A 12,880-nucleotide genomic window follows, 5' to 3' on the forward strand; every position below is an offset into this window, starting at 1 on the left:
TTACAACAGTATATAGTCCTCCATTTCCATAGTTCAGTGTTTGATTGTCCTACGTGGAATGTCGGCTATGTAAACTGATAGCCTCATAACATCATTCAAAGCTGTTCGAAAATATTTACGATTTCTGACAGGTTTATTTTAGAGACATTTAAAATTGTAGTTGGTTACTCAAATATCGCTTGTACACCTTAGCGAAAGATTGAACTTTGATGGGCATGACATTTTTATTTTATCATAAACTAACTTACCGGCTATGACAGATGATGCAATGTAATTGTATACCAGAATGAGACACAAAATTGTAGGAGCTAAATACATCATTTTATTTTCGATAAAGGAAATAACGATAGAGCTAATAATGATAATTAAAGGGATGTTGATAAATATTCTTTATTGATGTCCCCACTTTTTTCTTCATTTGGAAGACTATATTGTAGAGACTCATTGACACTTATATAGTTCGACTTGTATATTCATTGTTAACCAAAATACTAAAGTAAATCAGACATAATATTCCGTAACAACAATCAGGTCATTACATTGGTAATTTGTTGCAATGCCTCTATTCAAGTTAGAACTTCATGGAACCTATGTAGGTGGAACCTGGACACGGAGCTCAAAAAACGGCTCGAACGATTTTCCTAAAAATTTAGCAGTTGATGTATATCGCTGAGAATCAAAATTACTAGCTCGTTGGCCACACGGGGGAAACTTGTTGACTGGTATCATTTTTCAAAGTATTATTGTTATTGTTATATAACAAAAAGTGTAAAATAGATTGACTATACAAGTAACACTGGTATTAGAAACATTTTCATGGACTCTGGACTGTTTTTTTTTTGTTTTTGTTGTTTCTTGTGTGCAAAATACGAGTTAATTTACAACCTATATTCTTTTTTTTATTATTTTTCCCCTAAAAATTTTTTTTTGAATCTGTTTCCAGGAAACACCACGGACAGTTTGAACCCAAGTCTTTCAACAACAACTTTAAGTGAGGAACCAAAACTTTCGGATATTTTAATATCATCTGATGTCCAGGTTGTGTCTAGTGCTGACTCGAATAATGATTATCTTAGTACACAATCTGTGTACTATACAGACACCATAGCGACATCTAGTTTTGAAGTTAGCAAAGACATCATTACGACATTTAATTTAGAATCTAGTATTCAGTCTATTAGCACAGACATCATTGTATCTAATTTAGAATCCAGTAGTCAGCCTAACACAATTAATATAGAATCCAGTATTAAATATATTAGCACAGTCATTATTGCATCTAATTTAGAATCCAGTAGTCAGCCTAACACACTTAGTATAGAATCTAGTATTCAGTCTAACTTAGAATCTACCATTCTATATTTTACCACACAATACATTACGACATTTAACTTACAATCAAGTATTAAAGCTGCTAGCACAGACTTCATTACGACGTCTAGTTTAGATTTAAATGTTCAGCCAATTATTACAGAAACTGTTACCACAACTAATTTCAATTCAAGCATTCAGTCTTTTGACACATACAACTTAACACCATCTAGTTTAGAATCCAGCATGCAAGCTATTAGCGCATCCATTTTTACGACAATTAGTTTAGAAAGTACTATGCAACAAACTAAGACAGATACAATTACAGCATTTAGTTTAGAATCAAATATTCAATCAATCAGCGAAGACATTAGTACAACGTTGAGTTTAGAATCAACTATTCCTTCGGATTCCTGTGTGACATCTAGTATTGAGCCAAGCGAGATAACAACTTCGTCTTCCCCATACAACAGTGACAGCACGTCAACCATTGACCAACTGACCATTGATTCCACTGTGTATCCAACACAATTGACCAGTTCTTTGTTCTATTCACCTTCGACTATCACCAGCGATACTGACCTTTGGTCATCACTCACGAATATACATACATTGGAGTCATTCAATGTGAGTCATTCACTGGACACTTTACCGGCAAATAGCATTTTTAGTTTGGAACCAACACCTCTGACTACTGATGCATCACCGCTCGTCTACGACTCATTCAGTGCACAAATCACTCAGGGATTATCCAGTTCAGGAACCGAAATATTTAGCTCGACCACCGCAGACATCTTATTAACTGAAGCACATTCTGATGTATCATCAACTGTTGAGTCTATGGCATCACTATTTCTGACATCATCTTTCCTCGATGTCACGAGCATTGCAAAGTCTTCCGATCTTATTTCCGGTTCCGCTTTGACAGACGTATCTCTTATGCCTGATTCCAGTGTTGACTTGGAGACTACGATCAGGATCACCTTGTCTGAGATGATGACTGCGTCCATGACTTCTATGCTGGAGATCTCTCCCATAGAGACATACGTGATAGAGAATGACACCAGTGCATTGACACCAGGCATGGATACATCTATATATGCCAGTGACAGTGTCATGTCTCAAAGTATCACCTTGTCGTTAACAGGTAAGACTGTTTTTTTTTAATTTCGTATTTACGTAAATTCTCAAAACTACAAGTTTATCCCTCACAGAAATAAAGATTTGATTCTTTTCTATATTTCAAAACAATTATTACAAAAAAAAAACACAACAACAAACAAATTACAAACAAATAAAAAAAAATGCTATTAATACATGGAATACACAAACAAAACGATAATGTATTGGACAATTTCAATCTTGAACACAAAGAACTAAAAACGTTTGAAACATTTGGGTCCAAGTACTTTTTTTATAGATACGTGTGAAACACTAGATAGTGAAACACTAGATAGTGAAACACTAGATAGTGAAACACTAGATAGTGAAACCCTAGATAGTGAAACCCTAGATAGTGAAACATTAGATAGTGAAACACTAGATAGTGAAACATTAGATAGTGAAACATTCCTAAAGAACCAAATGTCTCTGTAGTCATAGTCATTTATCTCACTATGAAATGAAGTACAGAAATAAATGATATTTTAGTCACTTTTTGTTAACTTATTAGACCCATTAAGAGCTGTGAATATTCTGCTAAATGGCAATCTAAATTTTGTAACTAACAAATAAGAAAGTAAAAATACACTCAATGTCAACCAAACGATATAGTTACAATAAAATAAAGATATAAAGATTTACGTTTGTGGTGGCCTCGCTAGGAACCTAAAGAGTGATGTTCAACATTTGATTTCACTATCACTTGTATCGTACGTGATTGACATAGAGGTCTAGATCATTTTTCAAAGAAGTTTTTAAAGTCTTCTAAGTCAGGGGTGGGCAAATTACGGCACGCGGGCCACATGCGGCCCGCCGTAGTGCCTTATGCGGCCGCCGACACCTACAGAAATCAATTGTGCTTACAGTATATAAAAATGCAAATATTAAAAATATTATCTATAGAAACTATTGAAACTGTCTCATTATAAAAGGTTTTCAGTAAACGAAGATTATACTTATTGGCTATACATCAATACACTCAATTCAAGACACAATCCCTCTGTGTTGGGTAGGCTTGGAACAAGATGGCAAGTGTAACAACTGATGGAGCTCGATCTTTGACTGAGAAAAATAGTTTTTTTAAATTTTTCTGTTTTGTTTTTTAATTAAAAAAAAATATCCCAACCATGAACTCTAAACAGGAAAGTTTGCACAAAGCTGCAAAAAATCAACATTGTTTTGGTACAAAAGACAACAATGAAGCATATTAGAGCAATAGATCATAACGACAGGTAGTTTCAATATATGAAGAAAGTGATCCAATGTATTCGCTAGCGTAGCATGGGCAAGGCAAATGACAAGAATATAATAACTCAAGGAAGAAATTATGTTACTTGTGTCGACATTGACTGTGGCTTTGTCAGCAATATTTCTAATGGAAAGTGGAAGACAGATTTCGTAATTTTTATAATTGATATTGCAATTGGTTGCTTACACATGAAATGTAAATGCATGTTAAATCTTTTCAAACAAGGCTTTCCCATTTCTACAGGCAAGCAAAAGAAAATAGTTTTTGTCTTTTTCTTTGCTGAAAGGTGAAACTATTTTTAGTGAAATGTTTAAAAGTACATCACTTATTACAATTCCTTAATTGTGCAATTTATAAAAGCAAATTTTAAGACGTCAAGAGCTAGTTTTCAATACCATCAGCTCAACCTTTATCGCAAAAGCTGATTCAGCTCCAGAGGACATAACTCAAAGCAAAGAGAAGTTCCAGTCAGTACATCCACGTGAGTCTCATGGGTGCCAGAAGCTGCATTTCCACACTTAAAGAAACCTTGCTGCTGTTCATACTATTTGGGTACACAAATATCTGTTCTTCTTCTTCTTGGTTCTCATTTTACATGTTGCAGGTTTCAGATCAGTAATCCTATTATATCTGAGATGAACCGCGCAGTGGCTTTCAGATCAGGCAGTTCTCCGAATAGTCTTTGGAGAGCCTTGTTCGGGTCTCCTGATTTAGTATGTACCATTGAAGGACATGGACAGCATTCTCTGGTGATGCTTTAAAAGGGCAAGTTTCGCTCGTCCCGACATTTAACTTCCGGAATATATATTGTCTCATTCAGTGAGCAAGAACTTTTGGGTGGAAACTAAACAAGTATAATCACTGGTCAATGTTGACTGACTGTAATTTGACAGCAGTCACAGGGGTAACAACTAAGAAGATAGTTTCACAGTTGCGAAACATTATGCACGTGTGTAAAAAGTATAATAGTGCACATTAAGTACAACTGTATATTTGTGGGGATATTGTGATATAAAAAGACAACAGTCATTAAAAAAATCGTAACATTGGTTTCAAAAATTGCTAACTCTTGTTGAAATTTTTCCATGTGGATTGCGAATATAATAGTGTGTAAATATGAATTAACTACACAGTTAGCTAGCGTATCTTTCTATAATATATATATATATATATATATATATAAATGCGGCCCGCCATTCCCAAACTTTTCTTAATGCGGCCCTCGACACGAAAAGGTTGCCCACCCCTGTTCTAAGTTATTCTTCTGTTTAGCGATGTATTGAAATGTATTATTAAACAGTTTTGTCGTAAGGGCAATTACTCAGTAACGTCTTCTCCAATGTTGTGAACTTCTTACAAAATATCTAAGAAAGAATATTGAAAGCACATAAAAAAAGACAACTACAAACTTTTAATAGGCTTTTCAAATTAATCTATAATTTGTATGTGATATATTAGTGTCTGTATGTGATATACATTCGTGTCTATATGCAATGTAATGTCTGGGTATGACTCCTTTTTATTTTTAGATACATCGACGTTGATCAACCCAGTACCTAAGTCATCAGTCCTCGTGACAGACGATACGGTCAGTCCAGAAGAGACGTGGTCAGAAAGTGTAAGTATAACTGTCAGTCTCTCTGATGTCATGACTGTGAGTACGTCTCTAGTTAGGCCGGACATGGTGCCCAGTTTGTCTGATGCACCAAGCACGGACCTTTCCATTGTGACGAGCATGCCCAACGATATGTCCAGCTCTAGCATGTTTACTGACCCATTTCAGTTGACGTTGGTTTCTAGTTTCAGCACACGTTTACCTATAATCAGCTTATCTACGGAACTTGTTGCCACGTTGGACAGTACAATTTCTTACAGTCCGCCTATTTACCATACCACAACTGAAGGATTAGATACGTCCAGAATAGATATTCTCTTGGTCAGCTCTAGCATGAACTTCATCAGCTCATTAACAGAACTTCCGGTGACAACATCAAACATGGAGGTCTCTTCTTTATTCGGGATATCTACTGAACAGCAAACTTCTTCAGTCCAAACTAGCTCAATGAATGACTTTACTGATGCTTTCAACACGTCGACTGAAAAACTAACTGCAACACTAACGACCTCTATCATCAGCTTCCATTCTGTTTCTAGTCAATTATCAGAAGAACTAATAGTATTGAACAGCCCAAGTGTTGATTTTTCTACTGTTTCCAGTACATACACAGAAACACTAACAGAGGTTAGTTCTTTCGTGGACTTTCCTAGAACATCTCGTATAGCTCTAGAATCATTTTCCCAAACAGAAATGGACGACTCAAACACGGGCTTTTCTGGAGTTTCCAGTACGTTCTCGGCAGAGCTCATGGAATCAATTATATCGAGTTCAGGATTTTCTAGTGCTTACAGTTTTTCTAAAGATGAACGAACAGATTTCGATTTGTTCAGTTCTAGCGCGTATTCCTCCTCAGAAGAGCGTCCTGTGATCACCATTACAAAACTTGTGACAGACTTTATGTCCAACGTGACCATTAGATCACAATCATTAAGCACTTTGCTAAGTGTTGACACTGACAATGAAACAGTCCATCTTGAAGTTACCAGTGACTACGATTTTACCCATGATCTCCACCCAACAACCTTAATTAGTGATGTCCACTTCAGTTCCAGCGTGACCATTTTGGGAGTCGTGGATACATGGTACAGTTCAGTTCTGTCTGTAGGATCAAGTCGTGTGCTAGAACCTACAAGTACTCTGGAATTGGATGTCTCCTCAACATTATCCAGTTCCTATATTCTATTTGAAGATTTATCTAATGCATCGCTCTCTTATACGTCTGCATCACAAAGTTCGTTAACCATGCTTGTCTTAACATCCTTCTCGTATGCTTCTGATGCCATAGCTAACATTACATCCGACATGCGCACAGATGTGCACCCAGGCGATGTCGTACTGTCTTCTTCCAACATTATCATCTCGGACACAGTTTCTCCGACACTAACTGAACACTACCTAACACAAATACTCTCCACGCTGTGGCCTTCGTTTTCAGAGAGTAGTTCTCTCATTGCAGTGTCCTACTATTACAGTAGCGTTTCGGCTATGGAGACGCTGTCTGCGACTTTGGATGTACCAGTTTACTCTTCTGAAAACGTTTCTACAGAAATAAAAGCATCTTGGACAGATGACATTTCAGGGACTAGCCAATTCTTAAGTTTCTCTACTTATATTATACATACTTCCAATCTTATGGACTTTAGTACAAGTTTTCTTACCAGTCGACCAATCTCAATTACATCGGAGTGGTCATTAGAATATTCCGATCCGGTTCCTTCATCAGCTGATGTGACACTATCTGTAATAAATAGCTCACAATCAACAGTGGAAGATACACCAGACAGCTTCCTGGTTTCCCCGGAGATTGTATCCCCTTCAGTTAAAAGTACGGACATGATGTCTGTAGAAACATTGTATACGACTCTTGATTCTTCTCAAGTTTACCAGGACTTGCAAACGCAAGATATTATCACTAGCGGACAAGATTTTTTTACTACATTCAGCCACTCAGAAATTTTTATGAATTTTTCTGATGACAGTAGCTCAAAGTTTGTTCTCAGTAGTATGCCATCTTATACCCCAACTGAAAGTATGTCTTTGAGTAAGTCATTGAGTGAGCTTCAGTCGTTGGAAGAAGTCAGTATTTCTATCTCAACGTTTCTGATGTCTTTGTCACCGGAGTCGTCTTCCAGGACATCGGACTATAGGGAGTCATTGACAACTGCTGCAGTAGAGAGTTCTCCATCGATTGTAACCAACACCTTCTTCCCTTCTTATCTAGCCAGTGACGTGTCAGCAGTCCAAGAATCTTATCCAACTTCAGTGAATCAAACAGAAGAATGGACCATTTACACTGACCTGATTTCATCGGTTGGCCATCTCCCTTCACAAACTTCTTTGAATCCTCTAATTCCACTGACGACTGTTGCTCTTGATCCATCGCTGCCTGGCGAAAACTTGACAGTTGCTGGCACATCAACGCTTTCAGCATCGAATCTGTTTGTCGCGTCCAGGACAGATTTCTCTGATAGCGAGTCGATGGTCGAATCAATTTCGAGCATGACATCCACGGTGCAGGTTGGTTTCTTGTACATCACTAACACCGTAACTGTAACCCTTGTTTCTTTACTATAGAACGTAACATTTACTAACTCCACTTCTTTAGCTTTGATGTACTATTTATGCAACTAACAGCACGTTTAGCCACTAGTATATTACCTCTGTTTTATTGTGCCTGAATTTTCTCACACTGACAGTGTTTTTACAAAGCTTATATCAACTCACTCTGTCTGTCTGTCTGGCCAAAAGTGTGTACACGTTATTTCTCCGACATCCAATCTCGGATCAAGCTGAAATTTTGCAAAATTTATTTCTATTACCTCACAACACACGAATCAATTTAAACAATTAACCAATAGGGTTTGTTGGACTAGTCCGTTTCGTTTCTTTGATTAAAAAGTATTGGGCCGGAAGTCGCTTTTTCCTTATATATCTTTGCATTTTTCAGTTCTCTCTTTAAATTAAAACTGACATTATTATGCTATAATTTTAAGTGTGCCTGCACAAAAATACGGGTAGTTGTGATCAAACCCGATAGAGGCTATAAAAAGAAAAGACCTGAAACTAGCGCGTAAAACTACACATTTACAGTACTTTATTTGATGAGTATTTTACTCAAGATCTGTGTTGTTTTTTTAGGATTAGCTTATTTCAAGTACCCGGCATTTTCCGATACACAATTTCATACACAAAATAATTGTTAAAAAAATTGTAGTGATTTTAAACTTTAAATGATTACTTAAAAAGGTGTTACTCTAATCAATTTTGAATATTATTTTGTTATGAAAGTCACTGTCTATTTTGTGTCTGTTCTAGTTTCTTAAATTTTTTTGTGTAAAGGGGTCGTTTTTCTCCTAATGGGTATACCTGATTTCTCCAAGCAGCCTTTGTAAAATATTGGTCCTAAATAATGCTATGTTCATAAGCGAAAAATCACAAGGCTGCATTATGATAAATGTACGTGTTAGTTCAATATATTTTATATTACTAGGTAACTAAAAATAACTGTATAAATAGACGTAAGTTTCATTTTTTTCTGTTAGACAAAGTCATAATGCAAATTTTTGTTTATATCCTAATTCTAAAAAGGAATAATAATAGAATTATACAGTAAAAATAATCACTAAGTTTTTTTTTAATAGTTTTGAAAGTCTAACTGATAAGATTACAAAGAGAGTTTGTGTTTTTGCAGATGTACACAAGCTACACTATGAGTCAGTCCATCTCTTCTAATTGTTTAGAAATGAGTGTAAAAATGTAGGCTTCGATATTTTTAGCCTGAATTTAAGAAGTTACAAACTTCAAACAACTCTTCCATAAAACTTTGTATTTAAAAAATAAATTTATCCAATGCTCAAAATCCTGCTTGTATACTTAGGCCCTATTTAAATCGATCCGGTATCAATGTATTAAGTAGCAATAACCCAGCAAAAAAAATTAAATGAAAGAAGATTGAGATATACATATATGTTTTTGTGACGGTACGCACCGGTACGGGGTACCGGCACCTTTTTTCAATGTCGGGAAAAATGATTACTTTTCTTGTAATTCAACGTTAATTGTTAATTTATTATTAGTTGAAAGTTAGGCAATCTATCACAGAGTAGGCTGGAGCCTCTTTTTTATTTTTACAAAAAAAAGCACTTTATATACTTTCAGCCGACATGCCGTATTATTAACAACACCTATATGTGAACTTCTCAATCATCTAGTCTTAGACTGTCATTATTTTAGACAAGATTTAAGTAGAGTCTAGACCTTGATCTAGTAGGCCTATTACTACAAAAAAAAAATAAAAAAATCAGTCATTATAAACATCATTCGCAATTTTATTATTAGGTCTAGGCATTGAAAAGTAAATCTATTTATAAGCTATAATAGATCTAAGTCTAAGTACTAACTTATTAAATAAGTCATTATAAGTAGAAGTATTATAATGAATATTGCATAGATCTAGATTGACTAGATTATAGATAGATCTATAGATAGATCTCTAGTCTAGTAGATTAAGTATAGAGTATAGTAAACATATTACAGTATTATTAAATCTATGTCCTATGTCTATATCTAATAATCTAATAATTAAAAAACTTTAGTCTTTATTAATATCTAGACATTTTTTAAAATAAAAACTGACTATAGGCATAGCATAGGCTAGACTCGGCAATCTAGTCTCAAGATAGAATCTATACTATTACTAGCTAATAGCGTTGCACAAGAAACAAACCTGGGTTTTTCTAAACTCTAATACTTGGTATGTAATAGTAAAACAGCACCTACCTAAATAAATCGTGACTAGAAATCAAAAACCTATATTTATTGTAGTATATATAGGTCTGTGGTTATATTTTATATAGCCTTCGTAACTTCTTCTATAGAGAAATGACTTTTGTAATTTCTTTTACTGAAAATTGGGCTATTCGCGTCTGACACAAATATAATTTTTATGTTCAGCAACAAACCCTATTAGTTAATTAACTATTGGTAAAAATATTATTTTTGTTTTGTATCTCAAACAAGGGAAAGAATTAGTAATTGACTGAATTGGTGGTACAGGCTGAATTAGCCCCTTTATAGATTGTCGTCTGAGGCTTAGTGAACACAAACATGAAATAGAAACAATAGATAGCTATACATTCTTCCATGTTCATAGACTCTTCGCTAGTAGAGTGGTTGCTAGTAGAGTTGGCTGAAGCCTTAGAAGGCTCTAGCGGGCTAGCCCATGAGTTCGAATTTAGGTCATTCCCTTTAAAAAAATACATTTAAAAAGCGATCACCCAGATACCCCGCTCTTTCTCCACCCCCCCCCCCACCCCTTTCCAACTGGTCCAGATAAATGATAGGATCATAGCGTATTGAGAAAGCTAAATGCATGAAATAGCGCTTAACAAAAACAATTGGTAAAAAATATTTCTAATCACACAGATTTATTATTACTGGTATAGATCTATTGCAGATATAATTACATGACTGATCCAAACTAATTGATTCACTATATATAAGCTTTGTCTTTAAAAAAGGTATTTTTTTTAAATTTTGTTTTATAAATGCTTTTCTTTGTCTAGATCTGTAACAAATTTAATTACATGACTGATCCAAACTAATTGATACAAGTACGCTTAAGTATTGTATCCTCCTATCTTGATCTAGATGTTTCTAATTTATACTTGTGGGAACCAATTATCTCGCTCTAATCATGTATGATAATTATCTCCCTCTTATTTTTTTTTGGGTGTGTCTGCATTAAATCCCACTGATTGCTTTGTTTTTCAATCATCTCACTTACGTACTTGTGACCTACATAACTTAACAAACGCTCAAACTTTGAATGGTTCGGAATGCATAAGCTCTATTTTGTTTTCCATTAAAATAATGTACTTTTTTTTTACGTGAAGTCAACTAATTACATTTCTGAGTTTTCACCCAACACTTATTTCGATGTTTTGTTCATCAGTCACTGCATACAACACGACCTCATTTTTTTAAAGCGAATTTACAAGTATAAATGTATTATTTTCCAAGCATTAGTTGACTGTATATACATTTTTTTCTTTTGTTATTAACGACGTGAAGTTTTGAAATAATGAAAAGTTACACTGACATTCTATTTTTATAATCTACGTATCGTACATCCAAAGTTTCGGATAGCAACTATTTCTCACAAACCTAGGCAGAAGAAATTTTATTATCCGATTAACTAGATTGCCATGTCCAATTATAACTCGACATGTCTACATCTATGATTGAAATGTGATCTTCAATGCAATGATGAATTGGACCAATCAGCTTATTCTACATTGGACTTTCTTATATTTAATTCTACACTGTCCGTTAATTAATTCTGAAATCGGTTGACTTCCTTTGAAAGTTAGACATTTACCTTTATTGTTAATGCAAACTCATTCGCCAAGAGACTCTGCCCACTAAGATAGACTATTTACACTTCAGAAGTTTAACACAGGATCCGATTTACTCGACACTATTTTCAACCACTGATAGATATCAGGGACAAGCCGATCACACTCATGACAGGACTCATTGATTTCTTAGTTGATAATTTATAGCTCAGCTGTTGAGACTTTGTTTTGTCAAGCTGGGGTTTTATTACAGCCGTGTTCACCAGCACCACGCTAAGGACTACGCCCCACGTTACACCAGTCGTACGCCAGCTTTGATCCTGTGACCGACGGTCATGTGAATCTTACCACGACATGCCAAACTGGCCAACAGGATGCCATATTTATCACCGCCCGTGTCGAGCCTTTGCAAACACCTCGAGGCAGTACGCTAATCCCTGCAGTTTCCGGAGAAAATTGACCAGGTTTTTGGGCATCACTAGAGCATGCACCACCAAACTTAGTCGTGACTTAGGAGGTGTGTTGGAAGAATCGTTACTACACAACAGAAACATTAACAACAATGAGTTTAAAACATTGTAATCACGGATAAAAGAACATCGATTTGTTTCTCAACACATTTTGTAAACAGAATTTTTGTGTTTTCTGTAATTCCCTCTGAAATGAGGGATTTGTATATGACTTAATGATTGTATAGATTCAGAAAGTCGTGCTAAAAATGGGATTACTGAGCTATTCATACCACAAACTGATACAAAAGAACTCTTAGTAACTAAAGTTGTAAAAAAAATGACCAAATCTTATCAATTGAATTTAAAAAAAATTGCTGACCGAGTTTCAATAGAGACTTAACACTAACCGACAGTACATAGAGAGTAGCATCAGTTGAATTGGATACATTGCGACCTTTGCTTTAGATGCCACAATATCTTCTAATACGCCTCAGAGTCTTTCATGCTCTTGTAATCAACAAAGGATAACTTTTTTTTGTACAATCTTTACATTCATTCGATGAACCACCAAGAAGTTCTCATAACGTTATTGATAGGAACAGAGAGAAACACAAATGACTTTTTCCCCCTGCAACAGATCTCAGAAAGTAACGTACATTCAGTGTATATTCATTGTCGACTGGACAACTGCTTGACTCACACTCTAGACTAGAAGCTTCAAACTAGCTTCAGT

The 12,880-nt window shown here is 35.3% G+C and overlaps 1 protein-coding gene across 2 annotated transcripts in view; it reads left to right on the top strand.

Moving 5' to 3' along the window:
• Window positions 1–12,880, top strand: part of LOC106072222 (mucin-2-like) — a 76,490-nt gene that overhangs the window by 36,330 nt on the left and 27,280 nt on the right. The window contains exons 3-4 of one of the 2 annotated variants that reach the window (XM_056044713.1): window positions 944–2,458; window positions 5,251–7,856. In XM_056044713.1, coding sequence (XP_055900688.1) covers window positions 944–2,458; window positions 5,251–7,856 — 4,121 coding nt within the window. The remainder of the gene's footprint in view (window positions 1–943; window positions 2,459–5,250; window positions 7,857–12,880) is intronic. The other variant, XM_056044714.1, reaches the window with a different exon arrangement.

This window comes from Biomphalaria glabrata, chromosome 10 (genome assembly GCF_947242115.1).
Source record: "Biomphalaria glabrata chromosome 10, xgBioGlab47.1, whole genome shotgun sequence".
Taxonomy (NCBI): domain Eukaryota; kingdom Metazoa; phylum Mollusca; class Gastropoda; family Planorbidae; genus Biomphalaria; species Biomphalaria glabrata.